Here is a 25,766-nt window from a genome sequence, read left to right on the forward strand (position 1 = left end):
GTTAAGTTAATCCCCTTCTGCCCTTCCTTGCTTTCTCCTTTCCCCGCCTTTGGTGAACACTCAAGTATTGTAGTACCAGAACTCACGGTCATTACTACTTTGAATATTTAGTTTTGATCACAAACAACTCCCGATTCAGTTAGAAACTTACTGACTCAGTATGAGGGACCTCTGATTACAATTAGAATAATTAATGATAATGGCTTAATTATAGTTTGTTTAGGCCCAAAACCTGGGAGTCATCTGGGACTCTGCTTCTCAAACCCCACACCCAACGTAAACTGATGTTGTTAGTTTTATCTTCAAAATCCACTCAGAATCTAACTACTTCTCATTTTATTGCAAACCCTTGGGGGTAGCTGGTATCATTCATAACTTGGACTATCACCACGGAGTCCTCATTGGTCTCTTTGCTCCTCCTCATTCTCCTTTAGTCCATCCCTTCTCATAGCAATTAAGAGTTGCTTTGTACCTTTTAAATATAATTCATGTCATGGCTGTTCAAAACCCTTCCATGGCTTTCCATCTCATTCAGAGCAAAAGCCAAAGTGCTTACAATGGTAGGCATGACCCTTTGCAGTCTGGCTTCCTTGTTGCTTCTTGGATTTCATCCTCACTACTACCCTCACTCCCATTTAGCTCCACCTATGCTGCCCTTGTAGTTTTCACAGCATGAACTGGCGTCCACCTGTTACTTGCATCTGATTTCTGCAGCCTTGAATGCTTCATGTGGCTTGTTTCTTCCTCTTTCAAGTCTGGGCTCAAATGACACATTCTCAATGATGCTCTCCCTGACCCGAATATTGAAAATTGCAATATTACACTCTTTAATCTTTCACTCTGAAAGCACTTATTAGTTCCTGATATTCTACTATATTTAATTGAATCCTAGGTGCTATCACTGAAGATTATTGGTAGTTTATGGACCACCATAAACAATATATGCCAAGTAAAATATCACCATCAATTTTAAAATACATACAAATTTTGGAGATTCTTTAGAAAACTTGGAATGGAACCACCATTTTACCCAGCTATTCCTCTCCTTGGTCTATACCCAAAGGACTTAAAAACAGCATACTATAGTAACACAGCCTCATCAGGGTTTATAGCAGCTCAATTCACAATAGCTAAACAATGGAACCAACCGAGGTGCCCTTCAATAGATGAATAGATGAAGAAACTGTGGTATATATACACAATGGAACATTACTCCGCATTAGAAGAGAATAAAATTATGGCATTTGCAGGTAAATAGATAGAGTTGGACACTATCATGCTAAGTGAAGTAAGCAATCGCAAAAAAACAAAGACTGAATGTTGTCTCTGATAAGTGGATGATGATCCATAATGGGAGGGGGGATGGGAAAACTGGAGGAACTGTGATTGAGCAAAGGGGAGGGAGGAGAGGGAAGGAGGCATGGGGGCAGGAAAGATGGTGAAATGAGATGAACATCATTACTCTAGGTACATGTGTGACTGTACATATGGTGCAAAACTACATCTTGTACAACGAGAGAAATGAAATTTGTGCTGCAATTGTGTACAATGGATCAAAATACATTCTGCTGTCATATATACCTAATTAGAATAAGTAAATTTTTTTAAATGTGAAAAAAATTTTATTTAACATCAATGAAACATGATACCAGATTTACTTCAAGGCCTATCTTTTCTACAAAATATAAACTCTGGGAAAGCAAAAAAATTTTGTTTATTTGTTTACTGTCTACAAGAAGGTCTAGAATTTAGCAAGTACTTAATACCGAGTAACCGAAAGAATGTGTAAGTCACTATCCCACCAAAAAGTTATCGTACTGATAAGACCTATACATTCTATTTTATTTATTTATAAATACGGGTGATTGAACTCAGAGCCTCTGTTCATACAAGGCAAGTGCTCTGTCACAGAGCTACATCCCCAGCCCTTTTAAAATTTTATTTTGATACAGATTCTCACTAAGTTGTTCAGGTTGTTCTCTAACTTGTGATCCTTCTGCTACAGCCTTTAGAATAACTGAAATTGCAGGCGTGCACCCCTGCTCCCAGTTGAGATGTAGACATTCAAAAGCAAGCATTGCATATGGAGGGCCAGTTTAATTGCAGAGCCTCAACCATGCTCTGAAAATTCTCAAAAGAAAGGAACAGAATATTCTTGCTGAAGCTTTTATTTTAATTACAACCACATTGTGAAGCTAAACTTGATAGGTGTTAATAAATAGCAACAAGACCCACCTCCGTTCTTCCCTTCACTAGGCCAAAGGATATATAATAAGGAAAAGGAAAGAGGATTTAGGATTAGACTAATGGCTCATTTTCCCTCTGCTATATAACATAGACTTTTTTTTTTTTTTTTTTTTTTTTACCTCATGTGCCTGCACTTGACCTCTTTCCCCTGGATCTCTATAACAGCTTCATGACAAGGGCATCTAATCATTTCTAGCATGCAACAACATTTGGTTCAGATTTCCTTATCAGAATTACCTTTTCTTCTCTCCTGTTTGCCCCACCTCTGCCTTAAGGGAGACCCAGAATGGACCTCAGGGATCAGTGACACGTCTACCACTTCTTCAAACACTTCATGGAGAAAATCTTTCAGAGTTGTGATTGTGAGACCCTAGACCTGGAAAATAACTGTCATCAAGACCTGTACATCCATTAAAGGAATTCATTCCAATGATGTTGCCTGGCCTCTGGCATATGTTTTATTGTTAGAGAAAATTTAATATACAATTATGGGCTTTCTATGTACTTAAAATAAATGCAACTACTTTCAATTTATTTCCATTTGGTATTTATAAGTCACTTTATTTAAATAACTCAAGAACTTCAATTTGGTTTCTCTTGATGGTATGTATAAAAGGAGGTTTCAGTTAGTTTTTTGAGAAGTTGATTTTTGACTTAGAAAGATGTATGGATAGCATTATAGTAATTTTTAAATATGTTGTTTATTGTCAATGCATTTTCATTATATTCAAGTAATTTGAAATGGACTTATTTCTAATATGTATTTTTATGTTTCCCATCATCATCATCACCTTATAAGTGCTCAGCTTCAATTAAAGTGAAACATTAAAATGGCTTCTAATCAACACTTAGAAATGAAAGCTGCTGAAGATGTTGCCTTTTAAAATCAGAATTAATTCCAGAGTTCTATGCCACTCTGCCTACACAAATACTTTTAAGTATACCAAATTATTGTGTGGGAGGAAAAACAAAAATTCCTCTCTTTGTTGACCCCAGGGGAACTTTGTGATTCAATTGATAAAGTATCACTTCTTTGAAAGTCAAACTGTTTCCTAACGCTCCGTGTAAATCCATACTAGCTGATTCACTTTGATCCATGGTCCTTAATCGAAAATAAGAATTAGCAACATTTCTGAAAGTTAAACATGGTTTCTCCCTCACAAGAACCCAGCTTCTAAATAAGTCGAAAAAAATAAAACACAATTAATACATAAATATTGTGTTCAAATCACATGATTCTCAAAAAATTGTTAAAAATTAATTTTTTTGACATTTTGTGAAATGAGAGAATGACACACATACTTTTTAATATCAATCATGATTCTTTGCACAAATGGTTTATTTCCTCTAATTTGCTTTTTAGAATACCACAAGGTGAACATGAGATGGGTAGAAGAAATCTAAAAGTGTTTGAAACTAATAATTTTTGTTCATTAAAACCAGTATTGCATTTGGCAAGATCTTAAAATTTGAAGCTTTCTTTGGTTATTGTTAGTGATCTTTGTTTTGAAAATTAGTTTAATTTAAAATCTATCTTCAACTTTAAATATTTTTAAATGTAGTTTTTACTGCTATTAAATATTTTATAGTTATATTTTAAAGGACTTTTAAAAATATATTTTAAGTTGTAGGTGGACACAATAACTTTATTTTATTGGTTTGTTTGTTTGTTTATTATGTGGTGCTGAGGCTCAAACCCAGTACCACACATGAGCTAGGCAAGCACTCTACCATTGAGCCACAACCCCAGATCTAAAGGTCATTTTTGTAAAGATAAGACTGGAACCAAATCCTGAGAGTATTTTGAGGTATGTATGTCACATTCTATAAAATTATGTCCGGTCACATTTTTTTTTCTCTTTTGTGTACTGAGTGAGGATTAAACCCAGGGCCTGGAGTATGTGGAGGCCAGTGTTCTACCATGTGAGGTCAAATTTAAAAGAAAAAAGGTTGAACAAGGGCACTCTGCATGAAATAAATGTGAATCTTAGAGATACTTTAATTTAAAGTAAAATACATCTATTTCTCTTGAGCAAAGACTTATAACAAGACACTTTTTTTTGAGAGCTCATTATATTTCCTAGATTTTCTAGCTTAAGTATATTTTCTAAAATTTGGCATATTGCCAAACATAAGAAAATATTTCAATAACATCGTGGGTGCAAAAACTAAAGTTTTCTGAGTATGTTGTAGCACATTTTAAAATTCAATGGACAAATAGTTATATTTTAGTGATGTATTTATATCTTTAAAGAACCTTTCAAATAATCTTTCCTGGTTTTCTAAGTGACATTTTTGTTGGGCTGTTTTTGTCTTTTTGTGAACAAATTAGTTCTTTCTAGTTATTATTACTAATACAGTCTTTTTAAAAATAGTATTATTGAGATATGATTCACATACCATACAACTGATTCATTTAAAATGTAGAATTCAATGGTCTTCAGTATATTCATAGAGTTCAAACACCACATTTCCATCACTCCAAAAAAGAAACACTCTACTCATTAGCAATCACTCTCAACCTTCCCCCAGACCTTGTAGCCTAGACATCCAGTAACTTATTTTGTCTATGAGTTTGATGCTTTATGCATTTTCATTAAAATGGCATTTCACAGTATGTGCCTTTTGTCATCAACTTCTTTCACTTGACATATTCCCAAGGTTCATCCATGCTGTAGCATTTATCAATACCTCATTCCTTTTCTCTGCTGAATAATATTCATTGTATAGATATATGACTTTTCATCTAACCTTTCATTAGTAGGCAGATATTTGTGTGATCTCCACTTTGGTAATGTTATCAACAATGCTGCTATGAATGTTGTGTATAAGTTTTTTTTTTTTATTGTTGGTCGTTCAAAACATTACATAGTTCTTAATACATCATATTTCACAGTTTGATTCAAGTGGGTTATGAACTCCCAACTTTACCCCGTATACAGATTGCTGTATCACATCAGTTACCCTTCCATTGATTGACATATTGGTGTATAAGTTTTATGTGAACATGTTTCCATTTATTTTGAGTATATCTCTAAAAGTGGAATTGTTGGATTATATAGTTAATCTAATGGTTACTCAAACTTTTGCCAGACTGTTTTCAAAAATTGTTGATACATTTTACATTCCCATCAGTGGTATGTGATGGTTCTAAATTCCTCTACATATTCACTAAAGCTTCTTTGTTTGATTACAGTCTTTCCAGTGAATGTGACATGGTATCTCATCATGGTTTTCATTTGCATTTTTCTGAGTCATTAATTCAATCTTAGTTTAAACCTGAAAAATATGCTTCTTAACAACCAAACACACATTTTCTAGAATTTTAAACGTTTTTTCCAGGAAATATATGCATTAAATATGTTAATACATGTGCTATAATTTCTACTTAATTCTTTTAAAAAAATAATAATGAATATTTTGGTTTTTACTTAAAGCAATTTCAGGATTTTTACCCATTACCAGCAACTTCATTTATTTTTTGTGGTGCTGGGGATTGAACCCAGGGCCTTATGCATGTGAGGCAAGCATTCTACCAGCTGAGCTATATCCCCAGTCCCTATACGTAATTCTTAAAGTGTGAAAATTGGCTTGGCAGGATAAGAAATTTTGTGGACAAGTGTATCTTTCTAATATAGTAGACTATTCAGTCCTAAATACGAAATTGTTGGGCTCCTAATAATAGCAGTAACTACTATTACTTAGCAATCTGCCACTTCTTCACATACATTGATCCCTTTAGTTCTTACCAAATTTCTGAAGTAGATATTATCATTCTCATTTTGGGGTTGACAGAGTAATGTAATTTGGTCAAGGCCATACATGTAGTAAGAGTTGGAGAAGACATTCAACCAAACTCTCTAATACCAAAGCTTCTGTCAATTATCACCGCCCCACTCTTGTATCCTAAATAATATGTCATTTAATATAGGACATGAAGGACTCTTTTTAAGTCCTATATGATTATTGTTCCAGGGAGTCTTCAAACAATATTTCACAGTGTGATATTTTTTATTGAAATTGGTAGGTTGATAACTTGTTAAATATACTCCAGACTCAAGTCCATGTTAAGTCCTCTGAAAGAAAATAAAGACTTTTGTTTATGGAATACTTATCTTGTGCTACATATTATGCTAGCACATTTTCTCATTTAATATGCACAATAAGAACATTAAATAGTCCTAAAGGGATTCACAGTCTAGTTGAAGAGATAAAATATATATTTGAATGCATTAAAATAATATATAAGCCAGGCATGATGGTGCACATCTGTAATCCCAGTGGCTCTGGAGGCTGAGGCAAGAGGATAGTGAGTTCAAAGCCAGCCTCAGCAAAAGCAAGGCACTAAGCAACTCAGTGAGACCCTGTCTCTAAATAAAATACAAAATAGAGCTGGGTATGTGGTTCAGTGGCTCAGTGCCCCTGAGTTCAATTCCTGGTACTGCCCCCCCTCCAAAAAAAAAAAAACATAAGAGAGACAAATGACAATGCATGACTCCATTAAGCATCATGTGATGAGTTTCCAAATGAAACATATAAACATGTGTACGGGGGTTCATGGAGGGTGAATGTCTCCTGCATTCAATAGCACAATTTATCTTTATTTGCTAAGCCACTGAACATGAGATTTAGAAACACCCTGAGAAGTCATTTTCTAGTTTGGTTTTAGGCCAAACTCCTCTTTATCATCTTAGTAAGGTGGTACTATCTTATTACCAAGAAAGTCCATTTCCATTTACATAGCACTTTTATTTATAGTGTTATTTACCTTGTTTCATTTCTTTTTGCACCAGCCAGGGAAAAGAACAGACCTAGAGTGTTATTCCATTTTCCAGATGAGAACCTAGAGCTCTTGGAAGTGTAATGTTTTGTTTCTGGTCACAGAGAAGTTGAGGACTGGGGGCCTCCAGTGTTTAAGGGGGTCTCCAGCTGTGTGCCATCCACTCCCAATTCTCTTCCCACGGGGAAAGAAAGGCAATCTGTAGCAGTTGGCCATATTCTATCCACGCTGGAGTCATACTTTCCATATTAGCACAGAACTTTTTTCAGAAATAAATAGAGCATAAAGATGCTTTGTTTTATGGATGTGGAAGCAGTCCTAAGGATGGAAACTCAGAGAAGAAGTAAATAAGTTGGTCACTATTGGCAACCCTTGAGTCACCAGCTTTGCGGAGGATATGATCATCAGTGCCTTTCCGTCCAAGGTGAGGGGAGCTGATACTGGCTGCTTTCCCCTGCTCCCTGGTTGAACTCAGCAGTGCAGAGCACTGATAGGTTATCAACCCCCACCCCACTCACCAGCCAGATGTGAGCTCAGCCTCCAAACATTTGCAGAAGGGTCTCCCTCTCCTTCACTTTCAAGCTTGTCTCTCTTGACTTCAGTGAGTAGGAGTTTAAAGACCTGCCTGTTTCCTCCCTAAGTCTTTACCAGGAACAGGATTGCTGGGGCTAGTGTGGGGCAAAGAACAAAGGCCATCGCTACAGAAGAAGCAGAGGCCTGTAAAGGGCTCGCCCTTTCTCATGATGGGAGTCTGAGAAGGAGGAGTCCCAGATTATACATCAGACTTTCCCTATTGTCATCCCAGCAGCACCTGTTCTGATGGAAAAGTCAACATGTCCCCAGCACCCCTGGGGTAGGTGTCACTGGGCCCAGCAGTGCCAAGAGCTTTTCCTTCACTGTCCCTCCATCGGGCTTCAACTGACTCTTCTAGGAAACAATTTGAACCACAAGGAAAATCTGGAGGAACATCTCTAGTAAACTACCCAGACTTGGGAGTCAAAAGAAAATAAACTAGTTCTCTTTAAAATTTTCTTTAGATATGAACTAAGGTCATTTCTCAAAGAGGTGTTTGTATGGCTTGCAAAATCCAGCAAATGCTTTTCTTTATAGCTCAAATTCAGCTACATTTTTTTTCCCCTTCAGGTTCTGGTCATCTTAAATACAGAGTAAAGTTCTAGATGCAGTCTGGAAAAGCAATAGAGTGGAGCGAGTAGGAGCATTGCAACTAATTGCAAAACTTGGCAAACACTAAACTCTCTGGATTTCAGTCTCCTCATCTATAAGATGAACAGTAGTGGTGTCACACCTGCAGGGTGGAGTGAGAAGTATAGAGTTAATACAAGCAAGCTGCTGGAATAGTGCCTGCCTTAGAGAAAGCACTCAACACATCTTGGCTATTCTGATCTTAAAAAAAAAAAAAAGACAAAAGAAAAAAGAAAAAAGCAAACTTTTTTTCACTGTCTTTATTTTTTAATTTTTCATATTCTTAAAATGTTTTCCTTAATTTTTAACACATTCTTATAATTATTGTAACATTTTATTTACATCTGCTTGCTTGTATTTTCATTTAATTCCTGCAAAGAAGTAAATTGAGCTTAAAAGCTTCTTGAGGGTAGAAGGGAAGATGGGCATTAAATATATAAATAAAAGCCTGGTTTTATGTTTAAAAGATATCACTAAAAAATGGGTTCTAAACCAGTCATTGTGATGCACACTTGCAATCCCAGTAACTTGGGAGGCTGAGGCAGGAGGATCACATATAGCAGTCCATCCTGGACAGCTTATCAAGACCCTGTCTCAAAATAAAAAATAAAAAGGACTGGGGATGCAGTTCAGTGTTAAAGCACCCCTCTGTTCAATCCCCAGTACAGCAAGAAAATGAGTAATTAATTAATTAAAAACTTAATTCTAAATTGTAGTCTCTTTTATACCATTTGTTTTATTTATATAATAGAAAATATAATCTGTTTTTTATTTCTGTGAAAATGAGTCATTTATTTTATTTTTAATTGACTATTCATATTAGTGCTGTACAATGTAATGTTTTGATCTACGTATACATTATAGAAAGATTTAGTCCAGCTAACTTAAATATCCATGGTGACCACAGATAATAACATATTTTATATTTCAAAATTTCTTGATGATTCATTTTATTAATTTCAATTAAATATTAGGCTTTCAGAAATTCGCCATTATGGAATGCAAGGCACATTCAAAGCCAAGAAACTTCACCTACAGACGGGGCTCCAATGGCAATCCTCATCCTTATCTCCCAGTCATCAATGATAATGTAGCAGCAGCCTCAATTCTTTTGATATTCTCTTTTTCAAATATATTTATGTTCATGGATATACTTACATAGCTGCTAATTTGAAAGAAGGGCTCTGAGTCCATTAGCTTCCTTGGATAAGTAGAAGTCTTCTCCTCCTTCCCGTCAGCAGCCATTGAGCTGTGGAGCTGGGGTGGAATTATATGGGTTGTTAACAGACAGCAGGAGGCTCAAAGAGGCCAAGAATAGGAAAGAAAATGAAAGCTCTATTGCTCTTTTGAGGGGGAAAGAGGGGAAAAAAAATACATAACATAAAAATTACCTTTGGAACCAATTTTAAGTGTACATTCTGTGGTGTTAATATATTTTCATTGCTGTGCAACCATTACCACCATCTGCTTTCAGATCTTCTTTGTTGCTTTTCCTGGAAGCCCTGTCCCATTTAGGAGACTTGGAAATCCAGAAGGGAACAAAGAAGCTACATAGATAGCCATGTCCTCTTCAGTTTCAACATAGTTTCCCTTCATTGAGATACCTGGTCAAAGAAAAGAGAAAACATATGTACTTGAAACTTTCCCCTAAACTTTTCATCTCTTTTCATCTTATCATATTTGAATATAATAATCTGAAAAGGTATGTGGATTTTCAGATATATTTTTATATATCCCTTCTATAGAAAATATGAAGCATACGTAACAGGTCTCCACTTGTTTTAAACTTCGAGGATACTCAGGAGATTGTATGTTCCAGCTATATAAAAAACTTCTTCCCAAATCAGATAGAATTGTAAGAATTGTGTAAAGAAGCTTTAGTCTCAGAACATGTGAAGATTTATAATATCTTTTTGTTTGTTTGCTTTTTTTTTTGTTTTTAATGTTTGCATTCAGAAGTACTTACCAGGCAACCACATAAGTTGAGTGAGACAACCATCCAGGAGAGCTGTGAGAGGTACGACTGAAAGTTCAAATGAAGAAAAAAAAAATTAAAATGAACTTTCAGTGCTTTGGGGAGTAAAATGAACACATAAAAGTACTGCTGATGACAAATTGGCAAACCCATGAATAATTCGAATACATAGAGAGGTAGAGAGAGAGAAATCTCAGAAACACTGGTCATAAATCATTTCTAAGGAGTCAATTTAAGGAAATGATCAGACAAAGATTAATATCCTAATTACCACAACAATATTTATTAGAGATAATTGGCAGAAAATTTAAAATAAATGTTCAAAAATATAAAGTGGTCAAGTATATTACAATTAATGTATTCAAGATAATATGTAGCAATTACAATTTGTTAGTAAAGGAGTTTCAGGCTGCGTAAAAACGATCATGAGAATTAAAGTGTAAGAAGAACATAGTTTTTCTGTGCAGTGTCATTTCAACTATGCAAAAATATGTATAGATAAAAGCTGGTTATATTTGGATATGGGAATCTGAGTTCCCACATCCAGATTCCCACATTCAAACCAATAGGATTTCTTTTTTCATGCACTGAGCTCCATTTTATGAGAAAGAAATAAATCACAAGTAACTGAGTTAATGCGAAGAATTTGTTTAAAAGTGAACATCCAGGGTGGGTCTGTGGGGAGTGAGTTTATTCTTCCACAGCTCTTTAAAACGGCATGTTTAATGGTGACCCTGAAGGCACTTTACGCTCTGAGGCGCCTCCTGAATCAGGAATGGTTTTGCTCAGTATGGTATTTAATAGGAGGTGAGTATATTGTCATTTAATTTTTTAAAAAATTGGTGGTCTATTATGGGGTGTACATAAATCTTATGTAAGCCAATTAGAACACTGCATTCTCACATCTTTATGGATAATCTAAGACTTACAGTCTTGTGGATGCAAGTTCTATTCACTTAAGGAATTAAATTTTTATTAGTATTTACTTAATTAGTGGATCTTACTTGGCCCCTAACAGACTCCCACAAAAGGGGTCTAGGTCTGAATGATGTGGATGAAACCGTTTAAGTGTCTTTAGGCAACATAAAATATCAGCTCCTGCCAACTGCAAGGACAATTTCCACCATGAATACATGGAGCCATGAGAAAAGAGACAGACCACCAATGTGTTTCACACAGGCCACTGTGCCTTCCCACACATCTCTCCCCAGGCGGAACTTCCCAGTGTTACCAATAGAAGCCTGGCTTCCCTCCAGGAAGTGAAAGCCTCCTTTTCATACCCCAAGCCGCCATGTGTTTTGAGTTGAAGTTGACGCTTTAAAGGTTTTGCAAAGTGGCCACAGGGCTTTGCCTGTAGATGAGCCTTTGGACCTGCTTCTGAAGACTACGTCCCCATGGCCATTCTGGGTGTTTTAACAGCTTTGTTTGCAATTAAGGATACATATTTCAACATGGCCTTAGATCAAATATGAACTCTGAATTGAAGACAAACATTTAAATCAGCTGCCAAAGATGTTTTCCTTCAAAGTATATCCAAAACAGCAGCTTGGCAGCATGTATCCAAAACTTGCAACAACTCTGGCTTTTCAAATTCAGGTATTTTGAGAATTCTCTTTACTGCTGGTGATCTGATACCCGATGGCAGAGCATTCCAAGTGACTTTCCCTTGCTTCTGTATCTTCCTTAGGTTTTGTTCCATTGGTACTTTGTATAACCGTATTCAAGTGAATAAATCACTTGGGTCTACATTAGGCTCCAACTAAGTCAACAGCTGTCCCTGTAACTAAATTCCTCTGGGAGAGGAAGTACTTACAGTTCAGTGTGTCAGATGGCAGGCATTTTATTGAATGTCTGATGAACAATGTGTTAGTTCCAGTGGGGAAGGAATGAGCCTGGAAAGAAATGATAGAGGCTGTTTACCTTTGAGTTGGATATGGATTCCAAAATATAGTGAGCCCAGTAGCTGACTCTACACTTGCTAAATTTTTGGATGAAAAAGTGACTGTAAATTACATGATTAAAAATGGTAAAACTGGCCTACATGGGCAATATCCATGGTACGGTCAACTGAGTTAAGACAGTGGAAGTTTTCAGAGTGGGGTCAGATTTAATGAAGGAGTTGTGGGGAGATTTGAACCAAGTCTTCAAGGAATTAAATCAGGCATATTTTTTTAGAATATCTTTTTGTTAGAAAGGGATTATCTCTTTTTTTGTTTCTTCAATAAAACAATGCAAAAGCACTCTCTCTGGGACAAAATGTGTCCTTCTGATCATGCTGAGGTGTTTCCAGACACAAATATGATAAGGAGTTTACCTTACATATTCAGTATAGTTATGCTAATCATTTTTTAAAGTCGATTTTTCTAAAAACTCACTACACCTTTGCTAAAATATAACTTTTCTTAACAAAGCAAATTCAAAGTAATCCCTCCTTCAGCTATCTCCATTGTACATTTGGTTTTTTCATTAATTTTCTCATTCCATAAATATTTATCAAGAATCTACTCTATCCCAGACATTGTACTTAGGGCTGGGAATACAAAAAATTCAGGATCCCTGACCCAAAGAGGCTTGATGTCTATGCAATATAAATAATATGCAATTAAAATGTAATTGCCTATTACATTTTAAATATAAAATATTTAAATGCATAAATATGCATTTATTTATTTAGACATCTGCTTCTGTTTACTTAGATAACTTAATTTGAATTATGTGAGTACAAAGACTGAGATGGATATATTTATAAAATTCCCTAATATCTAGGACACATTCCTATGTGCTTAAATAAATGTATTGAAATTAACATAAGTAAAATCTAGCAAATAATGGAGCTAGAAGTAGGATCGTACTCATTTCTTGCTCATTTTATTATAAAACATACATATTTTTGGAAAATATTATATACATTTAATCCAGATTGATCCAGACCTGGGACCAAAATGTTATGTTTTTAAAATATTTTCATTTAAAGAGAGTAGTATTACATAATGGAGAGAACTTTGTTATGGTTTGGATGTGAGGTGTCTCCCAAAACCTCACATGAGACAATGCAAGAAGGTTTGGAGGAAAATGATTGGGTTATAGCGTTAGTCTAATTGGTAAATTAATCCCTGGTGGGATTAACTGAAGTGGTAGGGTGTGGCTGGAAGAGGTGGGAATTGGGGCATGGCTTTGGGTATTTTGGCAAGTGGAGTCTTTCTCTGCCTCCTGGTCACCATGATGTGAACAGCTTTCCTCTACCATCCTCTCCTGCCATTATGTTCAACCTCACTTTGAGCCCTGAGGAATGGAGCTGACCTTCTATGGAAGAAGACCTCTAAAACTATGAGCCCTCAAATAAACTTTCCCTCCTCTACAATTGTGCTGGTTGGGTCCTTTAGTCACAGCAGCGAAAAAGCTGACCAAAACAAACTTGGAGTTGATACTCAGAAGAATAGCATTTCAGTTCTTGTGCCAAGTGGGTCTTTTCTGAGACTCAGCTTCCTCATGTTTAAAAGGAGAACATAAACAAAATCTAGCTTACACATCTGAAAATAAAATTAGATTAGATAAATGTCTATAAATTGTTTTGCAAACTAAAAAGTAAGATGCAATATTAGTGAATCACAGAGTTCATCAAATAGAGTTCTTGGGCATCATGGTAGGCAATCATTCCTTTTTTTCTATTCCTCATCTCTACTTTGGGGACATGCACTATCCCCCATCCATGTGACTTTAGCTCTCCTCTACCTCACCAGGTTAGAGTGGAGAGACTGTCTCCTGGGAATTGGGATCTTGTGTGGCTGGCCATCCAGGTGCTGAGAGTTAGTTGCAACAGTGGCCAAAGGATTCTACCAGCTCCTAGCTTTTGCCCTCCTGAGGCCTGGCTATTTATCCTTCCCTTCAAGGACTTGTACTTTCCAGTTTTTACTTTCTTTTTTTTTTTTTTTTTTTACAAACTTCTTTCTTTTGTTTAATTTAGTCATATCTTTTGTTTCTTTGTGTACTAGAAATGTTAATTAACATAAGCTCTCTCCCAGGTTCATTTAAATTAAGCTTATGCAATATCTATTGAGTTTTTTATAGATTCATTCTGCACATACTCTTGAAGAGCTAAGAGATATAGCTTTCTCATTTTGAGAAGCTCTAAACCATGTGCTCTGATTTAAATGTTTCCACCAAAACTCATGTTGACATGTAATCCCCATTGTGGGATATGAAGAAGAAGGAAACTTAATCTAACTAAAATATCTGGAATTGGGGCCTTTAGGAGGTAAATTGGAATAGATGAAGTCATAAGGGTGGAGCCCCATGATTGCATGTGTGGCTTTATAAGAAGAGAAAGAGAATGAGAGCCAAGCCAGCACATGTGCTAACTCACATTGTGATGTTTTCTGTTGTGTTTTGACCCAGAAAAAAGGCCCTCACTAGGCGCAAAGCAAATGCCAGAGACAGGCTCTTATTTCTTGCTTATTTTATACACTTGTACTTCCAGAACTGTGAGCTAAATAAACCCCTCTTCTTTTTAAATCACCCAGTTTATAGTTTTCAGTTATAGTGACAGAAAACAGACTAATACATCATGCTTCCCAAACAATCCCACTTTGGGCTGGAAACATCACAACCACTGCTGCATGTCAGAGGCTGTTGCGGACAGTGTGGAAATCCCCAGGAATGCCTTAAGGTAGTTTGCAGAAAAGTCTTCTGGGCTAGTTCTTGGCATCTGACATTCCCTCTTCTGCTTGGGCTTGTTCTTACTCCAATGAATTCTTTCCTGTCAATGTCCAAAGTAGGTTGGCAGTGCCTCCTTAAAACTGTTGAGTTCCTGGAGCCATGACCTGGTAATGTGTAAAGTCATATTAAATGTAGTTGTGATTCAAGACAGGTTGCCATTCAATATCAAGGGAACTCTCCAGGGAATACACACCAGAAATCCTGCTATGGGGTGAGTTGGTTGGGAAAGGCTTCTTGGAAGACTTGGAGCTCCCACTGCTTAACAGAGGATGTGACAGAGAGGCATGAGGTAGGGTACAGGAAATGGGAAAGCAAAGATGTTGAGCTGATAGTGAGTAAAGCTTTTTTTTTATAGAACTAGAAATGGATAAGAATGGACAGAAGAATTTCTGTGGGTCCACAGAACTGCACAACCAGAAGTACTCTCCTGAGTGAAGCAAACAAGTGTGGGCTGGATGGAAACAGGTATGTGAGACATTGAAACCCACAGTCTTTGTGATGTCCTGAGGGGTACTGGGCTGTGAGAGCCTTTGGCGGAGACACCTTCAGCTGTGATCATCTCTGACCATTCACCCTAGATTGTTAGACAAATATCATTTTTCACACGTGTCATGAATGACCATGGCTGAGGAGCACCTGAAAGACTACCGAAAGAAGAGACGGGAATGATAGCATTAGGTCCTGTTGCACAGGAAATTGAATGCCAGGGAAAATAATTTCTGCGGCAAATTTGGTATTTCCTGGATATCAGAGAAAAATTACTGATGGATTTTGATTGATACCAGATTAGTATTATCATAAGGTTGTGAACTCTTGGCCCTAAATAAAAATCATTTAACCCTCTTGCTCTCAATATAAAAGAGGTGGAAAAGATCATAGCGGTGTCACTTGGAGATTTTTTTCAAACAATGCCCTCTGCTTGCTCTTTGCAGATTCTGGCACATCTGATAGGGTTGCTGGTGAGAGAAGGAATCCATACATTTCTCCAAGTGAACTAGCTGGTTCCTAAGGGTTAGATATGGAATTTTCCCATACACGTGGATTAGCCCAAACCCTAGAAACCTGCTTATCTTTCCTGTTCTAAAAAGAGCACTGAGATGTACAAGTCACCACTACAGATTCCTGCAGGTCTGACATTCTGATCACTGTTCCCTGTTTCTGCAGCCTATTATGGTAATTACTCCCTCCAAGTCTCCACACCTCAATTCCATTATTGCCATTGAAATCAGGAGCCCAATTCCATAGCAGTATTCTTTGTCCCCCTATCTCTGATACAGAGACAACCATGCATCTCTGGAAAGCTTTCTAAGGATGGTGATTTTTCTCTCACCAGGGCATTTCTTATTTGGGGAAGCATCGTGTGATCTTCGTGGGTCAGGGCAGAGATGGGAAAGAAGTAGAGGTGGTTATATAGGTTGCTCATAATAGATCCATTCTAAGAATCCAATCTCTCTAAGCTTTTGGACTCCTTGTTCTTTCAAGGACAGCTGTGGTATTTTAGCCTCATTTACTGGTTCCTTTAACCAGATAAGAAAACTGTTCTGTAATAGTTCTTACCCTTAAGAGTTATTAGAAACATCTGGAGCAATGTAAAATTTTGTGATGCTCAGATCACACTCCAGAAAAATGAAATCAGAGTCTCTGTGAATGGATCTTAGCATCATTAGTAATCTTCAAAGGGGGTTGAGAATCACTGTGTTAAGCTTAGGTGAGCGTACTCATGTCAATACATGAACCCCTGTCCACCTTATATTTTATGTTTCTTGGTCTAGTCTGTTTCTTCCCACACATTCTCAGTCCATTTTGTGCTTTGATAAAAATATCTGCAACCAAATAATTTATAATAGGCAAAAATGTATTGAGAAGTCTAAGATCAATATGTCATCTGCAGAAAGCAGGAAGCAGAAGGGCAAATAGGAGAACTCTCTATCCTCACGTGATAGAAGAGTGCTAGAAAAAACCCTCTGCTAGAAGCCCTTTTTATAGTGGCATTAATGACCCAAATATCTCCTATTAGGCCCACCTCTCAACACCATTGCATTAGAGATGAACTTTCCATCACATGAGTTTTGGAGAAGACCAAGGATTCAAAACATTGACCATGTTTCTCAAGACCCTGCTTGTGTGGACTAAACTGTGACAGTTTTATTCAAGTTTATTTTCCTTTCCTGATTCACTTGAGAAATCAATAAATGGTATTTTCCCCTAATGTGTGCTTTAATCCAGTATATATAAGAATACAATATTTTGCTAGATTAAGCATTCATGAATATTTTTGGATCCTTTGGAATTGTCAAGAAGGATGGAAATTTTAGATTTGTTACTTAGGAAGACTTCTTTGGAGTGAGCCTTATTTTATAGTGAATATTCTCAAGGGATGGGTAAGAAAATTCAACGTTTGTGCTATTTAAAAGTGAGACTAGCCTTTATACTCAAAATCTGAATGTAGACACAATTCTTGATCTCAATGGGAAAAATAATATTAAGACATTCAAGTTTTTCATTTTTCACTCATTTTTAAGCTTCCCAGGATAGGGATACTAAGTAATCCATAAAAAGTAAAAAAATTGAATTCTAAATGATCTCAATAGCTTCCTGAATTTTTTTTAAGAGAGAGAGAATTCTAATATTTATTTTTTTAATTTTCGGCAGACACAATATCTTTGTTTGTATGTGGTGCTGAGGATCGAACCTGGGCCGCACGCATGCCAGGTGAGCGCACTACCACTTGAACCACATCCTCAGCCCACTTCCTGAGTTTTCTAGCACCTAAAGCAAATAGGTAGACTGTGACCTGTTATTCTGCAATACAAACTGAAATAATCATTACCAAAAAACAAGAAGTTAAGTAATATGTAAGTTAGTCATATTTACTACAACTGTCACATTATATTTTGTCATCCTGAGTGAGCAGGGACAGCAGTAATGACAACTGCCTATATCTAGAAGAGGATGAATTCCAGCTAAAATGGACAATGGGCGAACTTGGGGAAGTTAATAAACAACCAATCAGGAGCAACCTAATGGAGCAGTGATTGGCTGTGTTCTATGAAAACAGAAATAGGAAAGACCTACTCTTAAACAAAAATTTTTAGGGCCAGTTATTTCCCTGAGTGCTTGAAAATTCCAGTGCTGGCCCTGAACAGTGGCACATGCCTATAATTCCAGTTACTTGGGAGGCTGAGGCAGGAGGATCACAAGTTTGAAGTCAGCATGGGCAACTTAGACTCAATCTCAAAAATGAAAAATTGGGACCGGGTGCAGTGGTGCACACCTGTAATCCCAGCAGCTCCGGAGTGCCGCAGTCCGGCTGCAGCAAAATAACCAGGGGGTGACAAATAACTTGTGTAGATTGATACAGCAGGAGCGGGAGCCATTTATTGTAGGACAACAGAGGTATTTATACATTCCACACAGCTTATCTTAATTAACATAAACTAGATACATCAGTCAACCAATAAGGAATCTCCACACTTAATGGCTCGCTGGAGTTACTTCATAAACCACTCCCTCTGGCAAAATGCCAGGCGCCATCCAGAGTTGTTTACAGACTCTAACATTTGCTAGGCGCCATCCTGACTTGTTTACAGACCTTAACACCGGAGGCTAAGACAAGAGGATCTCAAGTTCAAAGCAAGCCTGAGCAACAGCGCACTAAGCAAATTTTAAGACCCTGTCTCTAAATAAAATACAAAATAGGGCTGGGGATGTGGCTCACTGGTCGAGTGTCCTTGACTTCAATCCTTGGTACCAAAAAATAAAAATAAAATAAGAAATTGGGAATGTAGTACAGTGTTGGAGCAACCTTAGTTTCAATCCCTAATATCACCAAAATAATAAATAATAATAATAATAATAGATTCTCATATTTAAAATGTTTGTAAAGTCACTATGAAAATTCCTTTGGAAAGTAGTGCACACTTAGCCCTGTTTGTCTATTAATTACTTTTTGTTAATTAGTATTTGAAACTTGTTTTCCCTAGGACAGTTAAATTTGGTATAGACTGGGAAGAAATGCTGAGCAAGGAAAGAAAGTTTTGATACTCTGGAAGGTGAAAGGAAATTTTAGAGGAGAAACTATGCAAGGTCAGCAGGTGGGGTGTGCAGTCAGGGAATCTCTGCTTTTGCCAGTACAAGGGAATTGAGGAGTGAGGTCTGCAAAAGGGGTTTATACAGTCTGTTGTATAATTTAACTTAAAGTCAATTGCAATGGCCTGGGCCTATAGTCCCAGCTATTCTGAAGGCTGAGTGAAGTGGGGAATCACTTGAGTCTGGTTTGAGGTTTGAGACTGGCCAGAGCAATATAGTGAGAACTTGTTTTTTTTTTTTTAAAAAAATTAAAATTAGCAATGAAACAGGGGCTAAGACACACATTTGATGGGAAATCAGACTGGGATCTGAGAGTGCTAATTCATCTTGGTAATATCCTGCTTACCTTGGAAATGGGTTGAAGGCCAGAGGGCTATTGCTTTCCCTAAAAGGAGACCTTGGGAGCCTGGCTGTTGATAACAGGAAATCCAGGCAGACTGGAAGATTAGAAGAGTCTGGAGACTTGTAGCACAGGTGGGAGCTGCTTCCTGGAGTAAAGGGGAAGTTGAGGAGACAACAGGACAAGACCACCAGAACAGGAAAGACATGCAGAAGAGGAGGAAAACTCAGAAACTGAGTTCCATGCTTATATAAGAAAAGAAGGAGAAGGAGAAGGAGAAGGAGAAGAAGAAGAACAACAACATCAACCCTGGTGCTGTGTAATAAGGAAGGATGTTTCTGAACAGAGCTGGGGAGGGTGAGAGGCTGCCAGAGGCTTCCTGGTGTGCTCTGCTTGACCTCCCACTTGACTCGTGGCACCTCGCCTGTGATGGAGACCATGTGCCACTCCCAGGCCTCCACTTGTGGAGTGTTGAAGTGTTAGTCCCATAATCCAGCCTACAAGTGGCCAGTAAGATGGGTGCATGGGGCACAGTGCAAATTCCAGCCCCTTCGATAAGTAACCCATGGTCTGGAGTTTGGCCTGATCAAAAGGTGCAGACTGGGATTAAGATTGCAGATAAGTAGAATGAGTGTCTGGGGAGAGGCTCATTAAATCTTTGAGGCCGAGTGTGTTAATTTGTGGTCTTTATTTAACCCACACAGAGGCAGGATTCTTTTCTATTTCGGCTCAGTTTAGTGGGCAGCCTGTCTCTTGAATGGCCTGAAGTATAAATATTGTGTTCACTAAAGTGAGGTATTTCCCCTCGTAATGCCAAAGCCTGGTTGTTGAATCTTCTCTGGGAAAGAACTCTAAATACCATAAATGTTTTGTTTAAAACACATATACACACACACACACACACACACACACACACACACACACACACACACTAAAAACCAAGTTATGTTATCTGTCCCTCATTTGTATCTCCTAATGAAACTGATCATCTGCCCCTGTCTACTTGTTGGCAATGGAAGTTTTGAGGATCTCATCACAGGAACCTTTGAAAATGAGAAAATTATTTCAGATATTCATTCTTTAATTATTTTTTTTTACTTACATGCATGTAAGTACAATTTGGGTAAAATAGATAAATACAGGAAAATGAGATGTTCTAGGAAGGAGACATTGTGATATGGATTGTGCATCCTGATTCTCAAGACATTCCTGAGAGACACAAAGAAAGAACACCTCCTAGATATAGTTCCAGAAAACATAGATTTTCATGGAACAAGAATGGACATAAAATGTGTCTTTTATTCTTTCCTAAAAGTGTTTTTTTTTTTTTTTTTGGTACTAGTGATTGAACCCAGGGGTGCTTAACAACTAAGCCACATCCCCCAGCCCTTTATTATTATTTTTTAATATATTTTATTAGAGGCAGGGTCTCACTGAGTTGCTTAGCACCTCATTTTTGCTGAGGCTGGCTTTGAATTCACAATCTTCCTGCCTCAGCCTCCTGAGCAGCTGGGATTACAGGCTTGTGCCATCAACCCGAGCAAGGGGCACCTCCTTCTTGATGAAGCAAATATGAAACTAAACTCTCATCTAAACTTGTGTGATAGTTGTTGTAGAGCCAGAGGTGGAAAAGCACATGTGCTGGATTTACTCACCAAGACTGTTAGTTCTCTAGTTTTCTCCATAAACGTACCTAGAAATATATGAAATAATGAAAATTGGTGATTCTCCAAATATTATCACTACAGATCTTCAAGGAATACTTTTGAAGGAAGAAGTTACCCCTAGCCTAAGAAGGACCAAGTTGAAAGTCTGAATAGGAAATTGTTTAGATTGATTCATTAACTGCTTTAATAATGATAAATTATTTGTATGCAGTTATGTGATTTGCATGTCTTTTCTTGATTAGCTGAAAAAATGAAATACCAGCTCAGAATTTTGTATTTCCAAAGATTACACCACTTCTCATCTCAGCCAGAAGACAATTCCATGTTAGGTCTAAGTTTCACTTGATTAGAGAAACTAAAGGAAGAAGTAATCATAGTTAATTGTCTATGAAGAAAAACACATTTATTTTTGCCTCTCATTGTTTTTAATTTTTAAATTATTTTTCAATTGTCAAAACATGCGAAGTAGACATGATAATATAATTAACCCTCTTGCACTCACTACTCCCAGCCATTATAAGCCTCTACCAATTCACCTTTACTGATTTTGAATAGAAAATCATTTCATTTCATCCTCAAATACTTTAGTATGTTCTAGAGTTCATTTAAAACCCAAGTAATGAGCAATAATTCCTAATATAAGAATCTTTGAAAAATACCCTCTTTCAAAAAAGAAATCTTCATTTAAAAAAAGGAGGGATCCCTCACTCTTTTAAATAAATGTCTAAGGGGGGATAGTGCTGTGTGTGGGGGGCCATCTTTGTAAATGATTTTGCAAATTCAACTTTGCTCCCAACCCTAAGTAGCAGGATTGGTTCTTTTTTTAAAGGTAAATAGGGACTGATTCATATTTAAATCATGCCCCCAAATCAGTAGCTTTGCAGTAGGAGGGTGGCAGTAGGCATGCTTATTATCTTTAATGAAAACCACAACTTCATTTGAAATAGGGAATTTGATATGTTTCTATTACGTTTGTGTTTTATAACTTTCTGCTGCTCTAACAAAAACCTGGAAGTTTACATGTTCCTGGTAACCACATTGCCCTTTAAAACTTGAAATAAACAAAATCTCTTTGATGAGTGACCCATAGTGTCATAACTGGCGGGAAAAGTGTAATGAAAGGAGCTGGCAAAAACCATGAAAACTTTTTTTATGGGACAAATGCTACCAAAATAGACCCACAGACTTCTGCTAGGTGATGCTCAGAAAACAAATGTGTTTCAATACATCTCTTAGGAAAATCAAACTGAAGTCATATGTCAAAGATTGCTCAGTGCACTTTGTTGGTTATGCACAGGCAGAGCTTGGGGTTGCATAACTGAGCCATGTTTTATTCATTTTGTCCTTCAATGTTACTTGGGGCCACAGTGTTCTTCTTATTTATATTTGGAAATCAGCGCTTAAACCAGGCATTCATTGTAAATAACAAGGCATCGCGTTCTGTTTCCCCAGGTGAGCAGCTTTTTCAGTGCCTTCTCCCTGCGCTCAGAAAACCCAGGATCCTAACTCCTGTGAGAACCTGTCTAATTTAAGCGCTGCCAAGAAAACATGAAGTAGTTTATCCTACACCACAGTGGAGGCTGAGTGAATTGTGGGGCTGATCAAGAGGGATAATAGGTTGGAGCACCAAATAGAGCTATAAGAAAATTCATTTCTCATTTCCTGGTTCATTTCTGCGTGTTTTGCACCTGGCTTGGGGTTTCTGTTTGATTCCCCAATAAATATGCTCGATCGATTTTTAAACGCAGTAAGAAGTGTCAAAAAAAAAAAATCAGAGAGTGAATGGCACCTATCTTCCTTTTGTAAAGATGGCTATCAGTACTTTGAGACCTCGCCTGTCTTCCTTAACTCCTGGGAACGTGCCTTCCTTTAGGTAGTGTCTGAGGATTAATTGGCAAGAAGCTGTCTCCTGATATTGAATTTCTTCCTTCCCAACTGACAAGTCAACACAACTCCCACAGTCCACTGGGCCCCAGAGGCTTGTCAACCGGCCTGCGGACCTGCCTTCCTCCACGCACCTACTCGCCCTTCCCAGGGACTAGAATTGCGGTTAGAAAGAAAAACAATGGACCTCACTGCCACCGTGTAGAGTGGCAATGGGAGGAAATGACAGAGACACAGGAAGCGGGGAGAGAGGGTTGCTTATACAAACAAGCCCAGGGAGGAACAGACTATGAAAACAAAGGTGAAGCTGGGAGAAAGCCACCAGGGCCACAGAGAATGTCGTCAGGGGAGGGGGCCACCAGGGGGGACCTAGGTGCTACAGGGCCCCACCTCCAGACTGCTTCAGGGGCTCCTGAAGTATGAGGCAGCAGAGAGGCCAAGAAAGAAACAGGACATACCAACCCCTGGGTTTGGAATCTCTGGGTAGGGCACCCCAGTCCCCAATGCAGGAATCAGGAAGGAGCTGCCCAGCCCCTCCACACCACCCCTCCTGGGCTCAACCTGGGGGAGTATTCCCAGCCAGTACACAGCTCTAATCCTGTGATGGGGAAGTATCTGGAAACTTGTCAGGTTTTCTTCATGGCCAGTCTCCCGACTGATGCACTGTCTTTCCTGGTTCAGGGGCTGGCTTCTCTGGGATGGATAGCTGCTCACCTGCTCCATGTTGGCTTTCCCAACATGTGTTAAGGAGTGTGTGTTCTACTATCGTACTGGTTGCTCTCCCTGGCTGTGATCCAGGGCAGCAGCACAGGACCGGCACTTAGCAGTCACTCTGTGAAGACAGCTGACATGAGGCTAATTGAACTTCCCACCTGGATTCTTATTCCCAGTAAAATACTCTTGACCTTTGCTTTCCAATGCTGACCCTTCTCTGATGCCCCTCTTGACCACTTGAAGCACTATCTTGCCTTTTTTGTCCAGAAACTTCTAAACAAGAAGACCAGGAGTGTTCTAGTAGAGCAATAAGGAAACCATCTGCCCCCTCCCTGTTTAGCATGTTATGAGTAGGTCCACTGTTTGGAGAGTCCTGCCATCTCCAGTATTCCTGTGTACAGTTAGTCTTGAAAGATATACCACCCCCACACCAATGCCAGTGATTCAGACAGGAGCATGCCCAAAGGTGACCTTGGGCAGGAGCAGTGACTAGAACTGCCCTCTTTCCATTAGCCACCACCAAGACAGGCAACACATTTTTTATATGCATTATTTTGGGAGGAGGGGGCTATTGCTGATTTCTCATTGTGGTATTAATAAAAGATTTCTTCCCGACAGGTAGATGAAGCCTTGAAGATGGTGCTCTCAGAGTAAAGGTAGGATTAGTTGAGTCCTGATGAATGTGATTCAGAACAGAATTACTCCCTCACAGAGGCCTTCACTTTGGGGGAAATCTCTCCATGAGCTCAGAAAAAGCTAATTTAAGCCTCCTATTTTGTGATTCCCTTTTATTTTGCCTAACTTGTCAGTGACATCTTAATAGGTATACAAAGTTGTAGTGAAGGTATGGAGAAGGTAGGAGATGGGTCAGGAAAAGAAGGCAAGACTTACCTTATGTTTCTGCATCCTCCCCAATGTCTCTTGGAGGAAGCAGAATTTTACAGAGGGACCTCAGTAAATAGCAGCCATTGTATGCCATTTACTGTGACACATAGTGGAACACTCAGCTCAAGGAGCAGTGGTCAACTGATCACTTAAGGTAAATATGAGACAAGGAAATGATGCTTGGGTGACAGAAAAAAACTGCCACTGAAGTCACAAGTTAACCGTGTGATTAATTTTTAAATGTGTGGCCCTCTGATTAAATTACAAAGTCCATGTGGGCAAGGATTATGTCCAGAGTTACATTCAATAAAGAGTTGTGAATCGGTGAATAAATAACTTATAAAAGTACTGACTCTTAAAAATGTTCTTATTTTTAAAAAACACCAAAACATTGTTTTGACTCTCATCTCTCAGCTAAGCTCTAGATAGACATGAAGAATAATGTAGAGGAAATAAATGAAGCTTCCTTAGGATGATGTACTTTTCTGTTATAGTTCCCCAAATTTATAGGGCTTGCCTGCATAACTTAACCCTGAAAACAGCTATTTTCATTCATCATTCTATAAATTAGGCCTTGTGTATGCTGCTCACATTAACTGGACTTATTAATGACTTCCCTATTCCTCCCATTTGGAATTGTCTCTTTCCTTCATCTTTCCAAAGGACACTTAGGATTCTAGGAACTTCAGCTTATTTATCTCAAACTCCCATAGCACTTCTAACAATGCCACGCTTGGTTGAATTAAAGGGAATTTCTAAAGTTAGGACCCATCTCTAAATATTTGAAGGTAGAGATGAACCTATAATTAATGGTAAACTATTTTCTAAATATTCTAGTAGTCAGTATAGCTGATTACCTTTTAGTCTTGGGCAAAGACTTATAGGGTAGGGATTTCGAAGCAAGAAGGAAACTCAAAAACTCTTTAAGTTTTTTTCATTTTATAAATAAAGGTAGAAGACAGAGTAGAACTTAGCCTCTATTTTTAGCTCTGTGACACCATATTTGATTGCTGATAGACAATTCACTGAATAGCTTCTCAGTTTTATCAGTATCTATGCTCCTTTTAAAATCCTGTGTTGGATTTTAAATATATATAAAAGTACTTTAAATTTAAATTGCTTGTTATGTTTTAGATATGAGGAGGCCCCCAAAAGCTCATGTGTGAAACAATGCAAGGTTTAGAGGTGAAATGACTGGGTTTTGAGAATATTAACCTAATTAGTGCATTAATCCTCTTATAGGGATTAACGAGGTGGTAACTATAG

General features: G+C 37.9%; 1 protein-coding gene across 8 annotated transcripts; it reads right to left on the reverse strand.

The window, feature by feature from the left end:
* Positions 1–5,068: 5,068 nt before the first annotated feature.
* On the reverse strand, positions 5,069–24,686 carry LOC120889315 (uncharacterized). 8 transcript variants are annotated; one of them, XM_078019237.1, is made up of 8 exons: positions 19,357–20,921; positions 14,946–15,025; positions 12,019–12,097; positions 10,197–10,253; positions 9,622–9,834; positions 9,389–9,487; positions 7,016–8,333; positions 5,069–6,323 (listed from the first exon to the last, which is right to left on the reverse strand). In XM_078019237.1, exons 1-5 carry the CDS (start codon positions 19,556–19,558, stop codon positions 9,701–9,703), a joined length of 552 nt encoding a protein of 183 aa, XP_077875363.1. In that variant the 5' UTR covers positions 19,559–20,921; the 3' UTR covers positions 5,069–6,323; positions 7,016–8,333; positions 9,389–9,487; positions 9,622–9,700. The 8 variants fall into 8 exon arrangements, 6 of the variants coding, with proteins under 6 accessions (XP_077875363.1, XP_077875362.1, XP_077875364.1 ...); XM_078019236.1 differs by having other exon boundaries at positions 5,069–8,333; XM_078019238.1 differs by lacking the exons at positions 5,069–6,323; positions 7,016–8,333 and adding an exon at positions 8,532–8,601.
* Positions 24,687–25,766: the final 1,080 nt, after the last annotated feature.

This window comes from Ictidomys tridecemlineatus, chromosome 8 (genome assembly GCF_052094955.1).
Source record: "Ictidomys tridecemlineatus isolate mIctTri1 chromosome 8, mIctTri1.hap1, whole genome shotgun sequence".
NCBI classification, from domain to species: Eukaryota; Metazoa; Chordata; class Mammalia; order Rodentia; family Sciuridae; genus Ictidomys; species Ictidomys tridecemlineatus.